This window comes from Taudactylus pleione, unplaced genomic scaffold (genome assembly GCF_031769625.1).
Source record: "Taudactylus pleione unplaced genomic scaffold, aTauple2 ptg000146l, whole genome shotgun sequence".
In the NCBI taxonomy this organism is placed as follows: Eukaryota; Metazoa; Chordata; class Amphibia; order Anura; family Myobatrachidae; genus Taudactylus; species Taudactylus pleione.
Genome location: NW_028284548.1, coordinates 6,104,277 through 6,119,886, shown reverse-complemented (window position 1 = coordinate 6,119,886; position 15,610 = coordinate 6,104,277). Strand labels below are relative to the sequence as shown.

The 15,610-nt window shown below is 43.1% G+C and overlaps 1 protein-coding gene across 1 annotated transcript; it reads left to right on the top strand.

The window, feature by feature from the left end:
* Positions 1-375: 375 nt before the first annotated feature.
* Positions 376-14,489, top strand: ATP6V1G3 (ATPase H+ transporting V1 subunit G3). Its single transcript, XM_088474065.1, has 3 exons — positions 376-482; positions 11,397-11,497; positions 12,371-14,489. Exons 1-3 carry the CDS (start codon positions 401-403, stop codon positions 12,542-12,544), a joined length of 357 nt encoding a protein of 118 aa, XP_088330191.1. The 5' UTR covers positions 376-400; the 3' UTR covers positions 12,545-14,489.
* Positions 14,490-15,610: the final 1,121 nt, after the last annotated feature.

Genomic DNA, 15,610 nt, shown 5'->3' with positions numbered 1-15,610 from the left:
TGACTGTCAATCACTCTGTGTCCACACTGCGACCGCCGTCAGTAATCAGACCATGGCTTGTGCGCAGGGCAACTCTGACGCATGCGTAGTGCAAAATAAAAAAAGTTCAACTCTGCAAATATCGCCATTGTGTCTGCCTTTGAATCAGACCCACTGTCTGCCTGTCCATCAGAGATGGAGATAAATACGAGTGAGGAAAAAGCAATAGTCATATAAGCATGTTACGCTTAGTTTTTACCAGTGCAGACTCAAACCAGTCTTGTAGTGCCCCATCCAGTTCTACAGGTAACCACTCAATGTTGTGGCAACATTGGGCAGAGAGATGTCAGGATAAAAGGACCAGCCTATCTCTGATGAAGAACTGAAGCAGGGGCAGAGACAAGACATCAGCAGTGTAACAATGGCCAGCCAGTCCCAGGGCATCCAGCAACTCCTTCAGGCAGAGAAGAGAGCAAAGGACAAACTTGAAGAAGCCAAAAAAAGTGAGTTCATTCGTATTGTAAATTGTGATTAATATAATCATAGGTTGTTTTAGGGTTATTGGCATCAGGATGTGTGATTGGTAATTATGTGTTATGTTTATGTTAGCTTTCTTGTGATAATTGAAAGTTTGGAACACTATTGTAATATACAGAATGTTATAGTCTCTGTATGCCTTATACTATTTTAAAGTAATAGTTGCAAATGATTAGATAGCTTCTCAGTAAATATATCTGCATAACATTACCTGGTTTAAATTGTCACTTAACAGAACATATATTTTGCATATTTTATTATTATTTTATCTGATTCCTATTCCTAACTAACATCCCCGGTACATTTTAATGGAGCTATGTTTCACTGAATATTTTCAAACCACTCGTTTTCATTTACTTGCTCAACCAGTGACACAGGGCTGATGCCTAAGGCTGCGCAGACGCTGACACCAATGATGCACTGTGCTGTAGTGCATTCAGGCGTGCTGGTATCCTGCTAAACCACATTAATAAATAGGTATCATTATAATTCATGGAGAACGGCCATTGTGTAACACATGCATTAAAGCAGCACAGACCATGAAAGCATGAAGCTAGTGCATGCTGTGCTCATTGTTTGTGGTTGCAGTGAATGTTACATGTATTTTATGGAAGTTCTTAAATACATTTTAGCAAAAAAGAAAATCTAGCAAGCTGATAAGGAGTATAAATGAAAACTGTTCTCCTTACGCAGCACTTACTGCTTGCAAATAATATATTAAAGGGAACTCATTGTAATATTCAATGCAACACACTGCAGACGCCATATTGTGTATACGAGGCCATAGTGAGAATGGCCTAGAGCTGCAGCTTCCTGATAATCTGGAGCAGATATATCTCTATCATTCTGTTAGACACATAGATAAAGGCAGCTACATCTCAGTATCCCTGGAGCAGTCTAATCCCAGACATGTGCTCCTACATTTGTCCTTCCCCTTTTCACAAATACCTAGCCAGCTGCATCACAAACCCTTTTTATTCACTGTTCTATGGTCACAAATATGTTAAGATAAATGCATCTGGAAATGATAGACTAACAAAGGGAGGTAATATCAAAGAGACCCAACAATGATCACTGGCTTTGATCAAGAATTCACTTAAACTTTATAGGGTTTTCTGTAGGATCATAAAGTTACTAGAGAAAACAATATGTTCACCGCCTAACCCCAAAACAGATTTATTTCAAAGACTATTGCATAGACACAACATATATGTGTCTATTCACAAAGATATCTATGTATTTCTTTATTGTGTAAGAACACATCCACTGCTCTTCACCCAGTAGCTTTGAACATTCTTTCTTTCTTTCTTTCTTTCTTTCTTTCTTTCTTTCTTTCTTTCTTTCTTTCTTTCTTTCTTTCTTTCTTTCTTTCTTTCTTTCTTTCTTTCTTTCTTTCTTTCTTTCTTTCTTTCTCTTTCTTTCTTTCTTTCTTTCTTTCTACACAGGCACTGCAAAAGACGAATGTAAGTCAGTGACCTCTGCATATGACTGTCCTTCCTGCCCCAGTGAGATCAGGGCCCAGCCTGCTAGCACTGACAGGCACGCTGTTATTACCACAAACATTGGCTGCTATGAGTGTACTTCACACAGAATCAGGCTGGTGCTGAATGCCTGCAGTGTTTACACGCCACACAACCAAATTGTGCATTCTTAGACATTTAACTGTTTGTAGTTTATGCACAGTGTAGGCGACCATTTGTGAATATTTATTTTCTATAGTTGGATAATACTATTTTAAATATATTTATCACTGTGCCAAATGCTGAAACTTGTGTTTACACTGCTTGGTTTGTTGTAGCGACTCAGGTCCCCAGCTGTAAGATCATTTTTACTTCCTGTTTGAGGTTTTAATACATTTGTTAGGTTACATTAATTGTGTGTGGTAAATCAGCTATGTGTTTAAAGAGGAAATGCTTCTGTTTTAAAGTTTTATTTGTGCTTTTTACTATTTTCATCTGCTTATTTGCATAGTTAAAATTGTATATATTTATATTTCAATAGAAAGATCATTGCACAAATGGTCATAAAAAGCAGTGCAATGCTTACTAGGTACAAACCAAGTATGGGTGTGCACTCATTCTATTCAACATGTAGCCAAAACATATATTGGCTCTAATGGATTTTAAATATGTTAAATCTTCCTTCTGATTTAATGGAAGATCAGATTAAAATGCCCATCACCTACGCAGGGCCATAACTAGGGTAGTGCGACCTGTGCCATGGCACAGGGCACCGCAGGGCAGGGGGCACTATTTGGGCCTGTTCATTTTCTGTTTATTATCATTCTCACTTGTAGCTTCCTCTTATTTTATCCCCAGCATCTCCTGGCTTCTGCTATCTCTTCCCTTGCCATTCCCCATGAGGCCATTGCCCTTTTTTGGGTTGTTATCTACCTATTTAAAAAATAGAGGGGGCACCAATGCTCTTTCTGGCACAGGGCACCAAAAAGTCTAGTTACGGCTCTGCACCTACGCACAGGCATGATCCATGCTTGCTGACTGGGTGGTCCAGGGGCAATGGCAGGGGGCGTAATGCTAAGATTTGCACCATCATGATCCCGCCCCCATTGCTCTATATGGTGAATTGCTGTGGGATGTGGTCATAATGATACAATCCATGGCGCACGGTGGGCAGCATGCAGGAGGGTGGCATGTATGGACAGACATATCTATAATGGGTGCATATCTATACTTACCTCCCCATTATTGCTGTAGAGATCACAGAGAAAATAGCCATTTTGCTGAAGATCTGTGTATGTGCACTACTGACGTCATTGGGGAAATGACACAGGCGCTATGCTCCCGAAGATCAGCTCATGAGCAGAAGACTTTGGCACAGTCTACTCAGGACATGCACCGGTGAAAGAGGGGGGCACCAACGCACAGACTGAACATGGAACCCCGGTGGCTTGCTCTTCCAGGAGAACTCCGCATAATTTGTGAGTCTCCTGGACATTCCTGGAGAGTAGAAAAGTGTGGCTTGATCTAGCATATTTATGATGTGGAAGTCTATTTAATTAGAACCTGTGACATCATTCAAGCGATTCATGACCAAACATTTATAGCCTCCTAAGAAATGAATAGGCTGCACTCTCACAGAATGCCTGGATCCACAGTCTGTTGTCTATAGGTTCACTTTAGAAACCCAGAAGAGAAGATCATGGTGGTCAGACTAATTACTACTACACACAGGTAGAAGAAAGTCTGTTGGTGAACCAGAAATAGAGAGGGCATGGTGTGGTCCAGAAAAGTGAATTCAAATCTGTTGTCACTGTTTTAATTATGTGCTCATCATCTTCTTTACCTTCTTTTCCACTTTGTTTTATATGTAACTAATACTAAGCATTCTGCTATCACTGGAATGTATGCAGTGCAGAATTAGTTATGGTGCCACAGTGCAGAGAAAGTACAAAGCAAAACATTTGAGAAGGTACTGTACGCCTAGATGTCTGCCGAATAGCAGGATTGTAAAAGCCCATGGTGGTGTTTGTAAAAGAGTAGAAATGTGTACAGGCCAAGTGGAGGAGTGAGGCGCAGTATGGGCCATCCATGCACCGTACAGCATAGGCAAAGTATGGGCCTTCCATGCACCGTACATAATAGGCAAAGTATGGGCCTTCCATGCACCGTACAGCTATTGTCTGGTTATCAGCTGTGATCACCAGACATTATTCCATGTGCTATAGAAAATAAACATATTCTTTATATGGTGGGGTGAAAATTACCTGCCCTAACATTACCATAATTACACTTGTAAATGTGGGGACATTCCCATAAAAAAAGAGGAGAGTCCCCCTATCAATTTATGTGGCCCCCTTAGCAGCTATTGCCTGGTGATCATCGGTGATCACCAGACAATATTGCCCAACGCTACAATAAAAAAATACTTTTCCATAGAAGGGGGAAGGGCACAATATGTCTGGAAAGAGTGGACTATCCTCTTTCAAATGATGTGCCCCCTTAGTAGTTAATGTCTGGTGATTACCAGACAATAACAAAAAAGTACACAAATGAGATCACATTTACTCCATGCTTAGTGACATTGGCAAGTCATTCTCTGAGAGAGGGCGGTCCAGGTTGGCGGGTTGGGGGCATAGCCCAGTAAATCTGGTCTTTGCAGCCCTACCCTGTTCAATGTTTTGTCACAATTTTGGCAAAACATCCTGGATGCGAGGCCACATTGATGTAATGTATTGAGGATAAGGGAGAATTGTCCACTTTCCTGGGGGGCAGGGAGACTCTCCCCCATATTTGTGAGTCTGTCGGAAATCTATGAGAGTGATTTACCCTCTTGAATAGTGTGCCCAGACCCCCTGGAAATTTTTTGTGAATCCTTGACTGTGGAAATGGGGAGGGAAGGGGTAGGCCAGTAAGGGCATGCTCATGGATGCTTCCACAGGTAAGCCTGTCATAGATCCATGATAATGATGGTGCTGTTTGTATCTCCCCTGGTGCTGGTTGCTTTGCTCTGTTTGGCTAAAGCATTAGAAAGCTGCTCTGATTGGCTTTTTGCATATAGACTCCTTGTGCTTTATAAATAATCTCCATTATATTAATGAGCTTTGTTCATAAACTATATCAATGAAGTTCAATTATATCAAATGTGGGGTCTATGGGGTTGGGCTGATTCAGACCCGCTCACATACGCACAGCGCTCACAAGCGGGTCGATGGTCCCCCTCTGCACATGCGCCGCCTCGGGCATGCGCGAGACCCGTCCAGCGATGGCAGCTCCGTCGCTATGGGTCTCGCTACAAGACGGGGCGGCTGTCGATGTTGAAACGCCTGGCGTTTGTGGGCGGCCATACTGACATCACTCGTGATGTCAGTAGTGGACTCCCTGCTCTATTAGATCAGGGAGTCCACTTGGGCTTGCAAGAGCTGAAACCCTACCACAGGGTCTCCTTGCAAGCCAGACGGTCGCGATAATCGTGATGGGCTCCAGGCCGCTCGCAAAAGCTGTGGGTGGTCAGCCACAGCTTAGCGAGTGGCCTGGTTAAAAAAATAATAATAAATCCCCACCCTGATTTATAGCGAGTGCTCGCCAGCAGTGAGCAGGTCTGAATCAGGCCCAATATGCATATAGAGTATATGGTGGATATTTTATTTGAATTAAAGTATGGGTGCTTTTTTTTTGTATTTTAGTATTTCCCTATGTGGCACTACAAGCCCCAGTGGGATCTGCATGTAAGGGCATGATGAAGCTTGTAGTTCTACAGACACCAGTATGCTGTGGCAGCCAGGGGTATAGTTTCACTTGCAGTTCTACAAAGCCAGCAATTCATGGAGGTGCTGAAATGTATACAAACATGTGGTAAAACCATTCAATTATCTGGCTATTAAACAATAGATTAAAATAGGTTAATTGAAATTTTGGACAATGTCATAGTCTTTTTGTTAATTCCAAAAGTTCTTTCTTTTCTATCATCTTTTATATCTGGTACTTGATTGTAGGACAGTGATGTTTAAATGTTGCCCATATGATAGATTTAATGTTTAAATATTTAAATGTCACCCTGTTCAAGGCTTCTGTTATATTATCAATATCCAGTTGATACAGTACAGTTTATTCCTTGTTAGTGCACACTCCTGGCTGATTTAGTGGGATCAGTATGATTTACCCACTAAATGATAATCCACTAAATGATAATCCCGACAGCGGCAGCCCGGCAGAGGTGGAAATCCAGATCATCATTAAAGTAAGTATAGCTAACCTAAGTCTCCCGGGGGGTACCTAACCCTAACCTCCCCCTGGGGGTGCCTAACCCTAACCCCCCCACCCGTAGCCTAACCCTAAACTCCCGGGGGGGTGCCTAACCCTAAGTCCCCCCGGGAGCCCCTAACATAACCCCCCCGAACGGCTGTCCGCACCCGATGCCCGGCTCACCTTCGGTGGGTAAGCTGGGTGTCGTGCTCCCAGCGTAGGTCTAATGACAGGCATTGGTATTTCAACACCTGTCATTTGACACTTGCCGGGATTAGACAGACGGGAAGCCGGCGGTCGGCATTGTGACCGTCGGCTTCCTGACTGCTTCCCGATTTAGTATGTGACCTGAGGTGCACATTAAAAACCACACAATACAATTTAATATGGTTTATATCCTGACAGTAATGTAACATTATATATTCTTAGTTTTTACCAAAATATTTGTTCTATAACTGTAATGTGTACTTATAATGGAATGAGTGCTATATGTAATAAATGTCGTGTATAACTACATAAATGTGGCACCTGAAAAAAGAAACAGGTTAAATAAATGTTTATAACTCCTTTATGGAGATAGTGTAGGTGGGTTCCGTTATACATTCACTGTGCCTTCTGATGAAAAACAGGAGGAAACTTACTTTCCCTACCTTGCCCTTTCTGCCAAGTCCGGTTCTTCTGTTCTCTCTCCAGAGAGATCATGTGGGCCGTGGGTGGGGGAGCTGTCGACAAGGGCCGGATCCTGGCCCCTTCTCCACATGTGCCACCGGCGTCTGGCTGTTAGTGGCCGACAAGCTGTGAAAGTGAAAAGGTCATATACCTGTTAGAGTGTCCATGTGGACTGCAGTACGTGGGCCAAACAAAAAGTAGGATGAAGATCAGTTCTGAACTTCATTGTTATCCAGAAAATAGCCCAGGATTGGAGAGGCGGTGATGTTGTAAAAACTTTAAGAAGAACCGAAACAAAATGGATTTATGAACTACAAACCCTTCAACCTCATGGACTAAATATAGAAATAGAACTGAACGCTGTTTTAGAAAATTAACTTCTACATTTTTAATCATTAATTTATCTATTTAACACTTTTTACATTTTATCACATATATATACTATAAAGTTTTCTGGGTATTTAAAGATACCAGGCTGACAACAATGCCATCCTTGACAAAGTGCGCACTTGCACGAAACGTGTTGGAGGCAATTGGTGATTGTTCCAGACACACTGTGCATCCACGGCCGCTCCCTCTGCAGGCCCGCGGAGAAGCCCGCTGATGTCATCAACAGCGGTCGCTAACAGCCAAACGCCGGCGGCACACATGGAGCAAGGGGCCAGGATCCGGCCCTTGTCGACAGCTCTCCCACCCGCGGCTCTCACGATCTCTCTGGAGAGAGAACGGAAGAACCGGACTTGGCAGAAAGGGCAAGGTAGGGAAAGTTAATTTCCTCCTGTTTTTCATCAGAAGGCACAGTGAATGTATAACGGAACCCACCTACACTATCTCCATAAAGGAGTTATAAACATTTATTTAACCTGTTTCTTTTTTCAGGTGCCACATTTATATAGTTATACACGATATTTATTACATATAGAGCTCATTCCATTATAAGTTTTACCTAAATTCTATTGAGCTGCTGCATACAATTAGCGCAGATTAGGGATGAGCGGGTTCGGTTCCCTGAGAACCGAACCCACCCGAACTTCGGGGATCCGGGGCGATCCGAGCCCAAGCTCGGATCTCCCTGTCTGCCCCGGATCCCTCTCCCGAGGCAAAACCTCGAGATCTGCTGTCGGATCTCGAGGTTTTGCCTCGAGCGGCCATTTAAAAAAAAATGCCTTTGCCTTTAATGGGCAAAGTGCTGATTGGCTGACAGAGCCGTCTGTCACGGCTCTCAGCCAATCAGCATTATGGTGCTCATTTGCATGTAGCACGGACTCGTGAGATCCGTGCTACATGCATCTGTGTGATTGACAGTGACACAGAGCACAGATGGGTCAGTGAGACCCGTCTGTGCTGCTGTGTATTTCAATGACACAGATGCACGCACGGACCAGGAGATCCGTGCTACTTGCATCTGTGTCATTGACACAGAGCACTAACGGGTCCGTGAGACCCGTCTGTGCTGCTGTGGTAAATAAAAAAAAAAAAAACCTGTGTAAAAAGAGAAAAAAATGGCGTGCCCCCCCCCCCAAAAAAGAGCAACCAGCCCCGGGCATTAGTGACCCAGTGCTGGGTGTGCTTAAATACAGGGGACAAACGACATAGGGGTCCCCTGTACTTAAACACAACCAGCACCGGGCTAGTCAGAACCAGAGCTGGTTGCCAAAATACGGGGGACAAACGACGTAGGGGTCCCCCGTATTCTGCGCAACCAGCTCTGGGCTCTGATCCGGTCCTGGTTCTGGAAATACAGGGGAAAAAAATGAGTAGGGTTCCCCTGTATGTTCCAGAACCAGCACTGGACTTTTTCTAGCGGGGGGCTGATGCCACAGCCAGGGGAGCCCTTTCACCGGGCCCCCCAGCCGCAGCATCAGCCCTGACCGCTAGTCAGCCCAGGCCGGGGATCCCTGGAGAGCTGGGGACCCCCCCAATAAAGGGGTCACCCTCTCCAGGGCACCCCAGGCCCAGGCTGATAGCCCGGGGCTATCCCCGCCACCCCTGGTGGCGGTGGGTGGCGGGTTGATTGTGTGGTGTGGTGTAAATAAAGAATATCAAACATTGTCTTTACAAGTAGAACTGCAAGTCCCAGCAAGCCTGCCCCGCATGCTGGTACTTGGAGAACCACAAGTACCAGCATGCAGGGCATTAAGGGCCCACTAGTACCTGTAGTTCACCTGTAAAAAAATGTTTAAAAAAAACACAGGACACACACACCGTGACAGTATAAGTTTATTAAACATACATACACACACACACACACACACACACATGTACACATACTCACCTATGTAACCCTGTAGCATCGGTCCACTTGTCCGGTAAAGTATCCATAGGGGACCTGTGAAAAAAAACATACTCACCATCTCCTATGCGAGGTTCTGTCCTCTTCGTTCCAAAGTAGGCATCCCCGGACTTGGCAAAAAAAAAAAACGAAAACGCGATCCACGAACTTAGTACCGTTCTATAGAACGGTACTTCCCGAATGAGAGCTTAGCGGCGGGGTATCACCATGGAAACCCCGCTGCTAAGCGTTCATTGGCTGAGAGAGGCCATCTCCCGTCTCTCAGCCAATGAACGGCTCCCTCCATTGTAGTCAATGCTGGGAGCCGCAAGGTTATTAAAGTTTACCCTGCGGTTCCCACCATTGACTACAATGGAGGGAGCCGTTCATTGGCTGAGAGACGGGAGATGACCTCTCTCAGCCAATGAACGCTTAGCAGCGGGGTTTCCATGGTGATACCCCGCCGCTAAGCTCTCATTCGGGAAGTACCGTTCTATAGAACGGTACTAAGTTCGTGGATCGCGTTTTCGTTTTTTTTTTTTGCCAAGTCCGGGGATGCCTACTTTGGAACGAAGAGGACAGAACCTCGCATAGGAGATGGTGAGTATGTTTTTTTTCACAGGTCCCCTAGGGATACTTTACCGGACAAGTGGACCGATGCTACAGGTTACATAGGTGAGTATGTGTACATGTGTGTGTGTGTATGTATGTTTAATAAACTTATACTGTCACGGTGTGTGTGTCCTGTGTTTTTTTAAACATTTTTTTTACAGGTGAACTACAGGTACTAGTGGGCCCTTAATGCCCTGCATGCTGGTACTTGTGGTTCTCCAAGTACCAGCATGCGGGGCAGGCTAGCTGGGACTTGCAGTTCTACTTGTAAAGACAATGTTTGATATTCTTTATTTACACCACACCACACAATCAACCCGCCACCCACCGCCACCAGGGGTGGCGGGGATAGCCCCGGGCTATCAGCCTGGGCCTGGGGTGCCCTGGAGAGGGTGACCCCTTTATTGGGGGGGTCCCCAGCTCTCCAGGGATCCCCGGCCTGGGCTGACTAGCGGTCAGGGTTGATGCTGCGGCTGGGGGGCCCGGTGAAAGGGCTCCCCTGGCTGTGGCATCAGCCCCCCGCTAGAAAAAGTCCAGTGCTGGTTCTGGAACATACAGGGGAACCCTACTCATTTTTTGTCCCCTATATTTCCAGAACCAGGACCGGATCAGAGCCCAGAGCTGGTTGCGCAGAATACAGGGGACCCCTACGTCGTTTGTCCCCCGTATTTTGGCAACCAGCGCTGGTTCTGACTAGCCCGGTGCTGGTTGTGCTTAAGTACAGGGGACCCCTACGTCGTTTGTCCCCTGTATTTAAGCACACCCAGCACTGGGTTACTAATGCCCGGGGCTGGTTGCTCTTTTTTGGGGGGGTGCACGCCATTTTTTTCTTTTTTTACACAGGTTTTTTTTTTTTTTTTTTACCACAGCAGCACAGACGGGTCTCACGGACCTGTCATTGCTCTGTGCCAATCACACAGATGCATGTAGCACGGATCTCCCGGGTTCGTGCTACATGCAAATGGGCACCATAACGCTGATTGGCTTCCTGTCTGCCACTGCAGTGCCACTCCTAGATGGGCCATGTGTTTGTGCCGCCCCCTTGTGTCGCTTAGCATAGTCATCCAGCTTCCTCGGTACAACCTTTTGGCCTAAAAACAATATTGTGAGGTGTGAGGTGTTCAGAATAGAGTGGAAATGAGTGGAAATTAATGTTATTGGGGTTATTAATAGCGTAGGAACAAAAAAAGGCCCATTTATGTGATTTTAGCGTTTTTTTTTTATTTTTTAAGAAAAAATCCAGATCCAAAACACAAAACCCAGAACCCAAAACACGGAAGGGTGGTTTTGGCAAAACCAATCCAGATCCAAAACACGAAGAAAGATCCAGATCCAAAACCAAAACACAAAACACGAAAAGTGTCCGGTGCACACCCCTAGCGCAGATATATTTTTTATCCCGTAATGTGTACTTACATAAATCAGCAAGTATCTGTTGCTGAATGTAACAGTGAATAAGCTCTGGAAATCTAAAAGTTTCAAATAACAATGTTCAGTGGCAAAGACAATTCAAATATATTTTTATTTTAAAACTAGTATATTTTGCATGTGTTTTAGGCATAATAATATATTAGTAAATCTGGGGTCTTTTGCACTACAATTTAAATGTGTTTTTTTATGTATAGGGAAAAATAAACGCTTAAGGCAAGCAAAAGAAGAGGCAATAGCAGAGATTGACCAGTACAAGCTTAAGAGAGAGAGTGACTTCCGGCGCATCCAGACCTCTGTAAGTGACACCCACAGGCAATCAAATAATCTTGTACATTTACAAAAAAACATAAAGGGAAAATGTGATAAACTTTCCTGTGAATAAAAGTTAAAAACAAAGTTAAAGTGTGACTCAAGTATTTTTGACTACAGTATATTTTGCCCGCTTTACAACTAGCTTAATCATTGGCATCCAAAATCAAGTAACCCCGACTGTGCAGGAGATCCTGCTCTTATCAGCCTGCAACGTTTTTTGTCTAAGAACTGACTTCCAAGTGAGGGAGAGGTATAGACAAAGCTCTGCAAGTTTCTAACGCATTCGCTGAGTGGTCAGAGTGAAGGTACTCAACTGGAGGTGCAGCAATGCTCCTGGCATGGAACCCTCACCCTCACATTTCGGATGTTGTGGGGTGTGGGTGGGGATTATGTGTAAAGCCAGGTACACACTACGCGATCCTTTGAATGATCTATCGTTCCAGGTAACGTGGATCAAAACAATAGATCGTGCCATGCAGCCAACCGGACGATATCTCATGCGGCGCCGTTACAGGTAATGAAGGACGGAACGAGGTATTGTTCTGTCGTTCATTACATTGTTCAATTGTCGACATATTGTCCGGGTAAACATCGGTAAGTGTGTACCCAGCATAAGAAACATATTTTATCTAGAGATACCCTTAAATGTTAACATGGATTCTAAACTACATAATTGTTATGCTTAGTGATGCTCAAGAGTCTTTTTAGAGAAGTCCAGAGGTCTACTTGGGATATTTAGCTAATTTCAGCAATATGTATATGGGATGTTTTGAAAGGTATTTTTTGTACTATTAACATTATTATCATTAATACATTTATGGGATAACATTTACATACTCTGTTTATATTTCCCCAGATAATGGGATCACAGGGTAACCTTGCAGTGAAGATTGATGAACAGACCGGTGAGAAGATGCAGGCATACAATTCCAACTACCAGAAATATAAGGAAAAAGTGTTACTGGAAATCCTGAATCTGGCGTGTGATGTAAAACCAGAACTTCATGTGAATTTTAAGTACACTTTGTAAATACTTTCCTGGTCACCACTGAATATCCCAAGGAGGCCATCTACCCACCATGTATTTGAGAGCATTTATTTAATTTCAGTCACTGAAAACCATAGTGGCACATTAACAACTGGCCTAAAACTGTATTTTGCTTTGACTATTCATTGGAATACTAAATGACAGAGCCATTTTCAGTTAAACAATGTGTTAATTTTATTCAAAAACCTTTAAGTAGTAAAATCTGAGAGTTGCTGGTTCTGTGTGAATGTTAGCAATGTGTTACTCCATGCTGATATTTAAGTAAAATTGTATTTACTGCCTGTTTCTGCTCACCATGAATAGCAGGTTTGGCCAACCTGTGACTCTTCAGGTGCTGTGACTCTACAAGTCCAAGCATACCCTGCCAGCAGGGGCGTAGCCAGAACTTTGTGGGTAGCAACATTTTGGAGCAACTCCTCCCCAATGCTTCTAGAGAGACACTCTCTCCACAGTGGTTGTTCATACTATGCCCCATAATAGTGCCCTAGTTCATTTTATGCCCCATAGTAGTGCCCAAGTTAATTTTATACCACATACAAATGCCCTAGTTCACATTATACCACACAGTGCCACCAGTTCATATTATGCCACTTTGTATTCCCTCAGTTCACAATATGCCACATTGCAGTGCTGCCAGTACACATTATACCACATAGTGCCTCCAGTTCATATTATGCCACATTGTATTCCCTCAGCTCATTATATGCCACGCAGTGCTGCCAGTACACATTATACCACACAGTGCCTCCAGTTCATTTTATACCACACAGGGAGCTGGGACCAACCAGTTTCTATATTAGAAGAATACTTCCTAATGCAGGACATTCCATTTTGAGTAGAGATCTTTTTAATTTAGGCACACTGTCCCTTTCTGGGACAGTCCTAATCTCCAAACCCAATTCCAGCCCCCCAGCTTCACAAAGACAGTAAACATGGAGAAGCCCACTCTCCCTCTCCGACAGTGCTGGGCTTCAGTGCTGGGCTTACTGATTTTATCATATGTACCTGTGAGCATTAAACTGAAGTGTGGGAGATGGAACATATCAGTGTGTAACTTTACTGAGAGAGACAAAGATGGGTCGGACCCAATTTCTTAGTAGGCAACATCGGAAACTTTGTAGAAATGATATAAGCCTCTGGGCCCGATAGCAATGGCACCCCTTGCACCCACTATAGCTATGCCTGTGCCTGCCAGGTACAGCATCAGCTAATAGCTATCTGACAGTGCATGTAGGGATGAATCTCACAACACTGTCTGCCCAGGCCTGATGTATAATATTTAAGACTCTTACAGTGGGGGAGATGAACAAATAGATAGATTCTCTCCATGCAAAGTAAATAAATTGAGGGGACAAATTATAATTTTATTTTTTTCACTTCGCTATTCCTACAAATATAAGTATTTTCCATAGAAAAGCATTACAATATATACCATTTCAAGTTAAAATGTCCACTATATAAGATACCACTCTTTTTCATATGCTGATATTAAATTATTGTGTGCTGCATTCATGTGTCTGTAACATGTACAGTATAACTGTATAATAAACATTTTAGATTTAGAAGTGCAATACTTACCATTTGTATCTTGAAGTGTCCTCTGGTAATGAGAGGGTTAAGCATGATAAGCGGCTCAATTAATTTCCTGGCTCATATCATCCACAATCATTTCCATATTCTCGTTAGATCCCTAACGAAGACGATACAAGTTGACACTGACCTGTTTTGCATATTCCCTCTCCGCTTGCTTTGATATTCTGCCACTAATTGCTCCATATGCCCATAAGATTTTTTGCTTTCCACTTGAAATAGCAAAAGGCTTTTAACTGTGTGTGTATGTGCAGAGGATTATGTATGCTAATTAGCAACTGAGAACAATAGATGAATATATGCAAACTTAGTTTTACAATAACCAATCCTATTTCAGCATTGAGGGCATTACTGAAAGACTCAGCCTATGAGGAACCAAACAGGATGAGATGTGTAATACATTTAAAAAAAATTGTCTTAAATGGTCTATACCTCTTAATGGGTGTCAGTTTAATCATTTATAGATGTCATTTATAAAGCTTAACACAGAAGTACACAGAACTAAATTCTAATGGTCAATAAGTACACAAACCTAAACTCTAATGGCCAATTAGTAGTACTGGAGCAGGGCTCACTGCCACCTTGTGCCAGTCCTGCCCCCAAACACATCACACAAAAGACACAGGGTGCCGGTTTGAGAATGTGAAGAGCTGCCCGAATGCCGCCAAAGGCTCTACACACTGCAAGGCATGTGCCCGGAGCATCCTACAAGCCACCACCCCTGCTAGCCAGATGCACGGGCCATGAGGCAGAAAAGATAATTTGGGTAAAATAGTTTCAAAGCCATGTACAACCTTTCATTTAACAACATTTCTAGATTCAAACATCATCTATTGAGCAGAAGCTATCATTTACACCCAGTGCATCTGAAAACACAAGGAAACTAACTATTAGATTTAGATTTAATCAACAATCCGATTCTTTTGTGCCCAGGAATCTTCACTGAAATAACACATCAAGTCATAGATGTGTTCGAATTTTTTTTCATACATTCAAAAGGAACTCATAAGAAAAAAAAGGAAACAGCCAGAGAATCCTACAGGAACCTTCTTTGAAATAATAATGTGGAGAATTGTTTAGGATAACATGAATACTAAACATTGTCAGCAAGCCTGAATATGGGGTTTAAGACACCACCAACCCAGTTAATGCATTTTCCAATATCTACCCAACATACATTAAAATAATTGAAATCATCTGGCAGATGAACTACTTCTAGAATTGACTCTGGCAATGACTCTTTCAAAACAAAATTATATTTCGCTAAAACCCTTGTATTTAAACTTCCAGCATACTGTACCTAAAAGACGCAACACAAATGTTGGATAATAGTAGATTTAATAGCCCATTACACTTGAATCAAACACAAAAAAGAACAACTAGCAATAATAAATGAACTAGAAAAACCCAATGGGATATCTGAAATTCAGCAGTAATTTCTGTGTGCAACCATACATT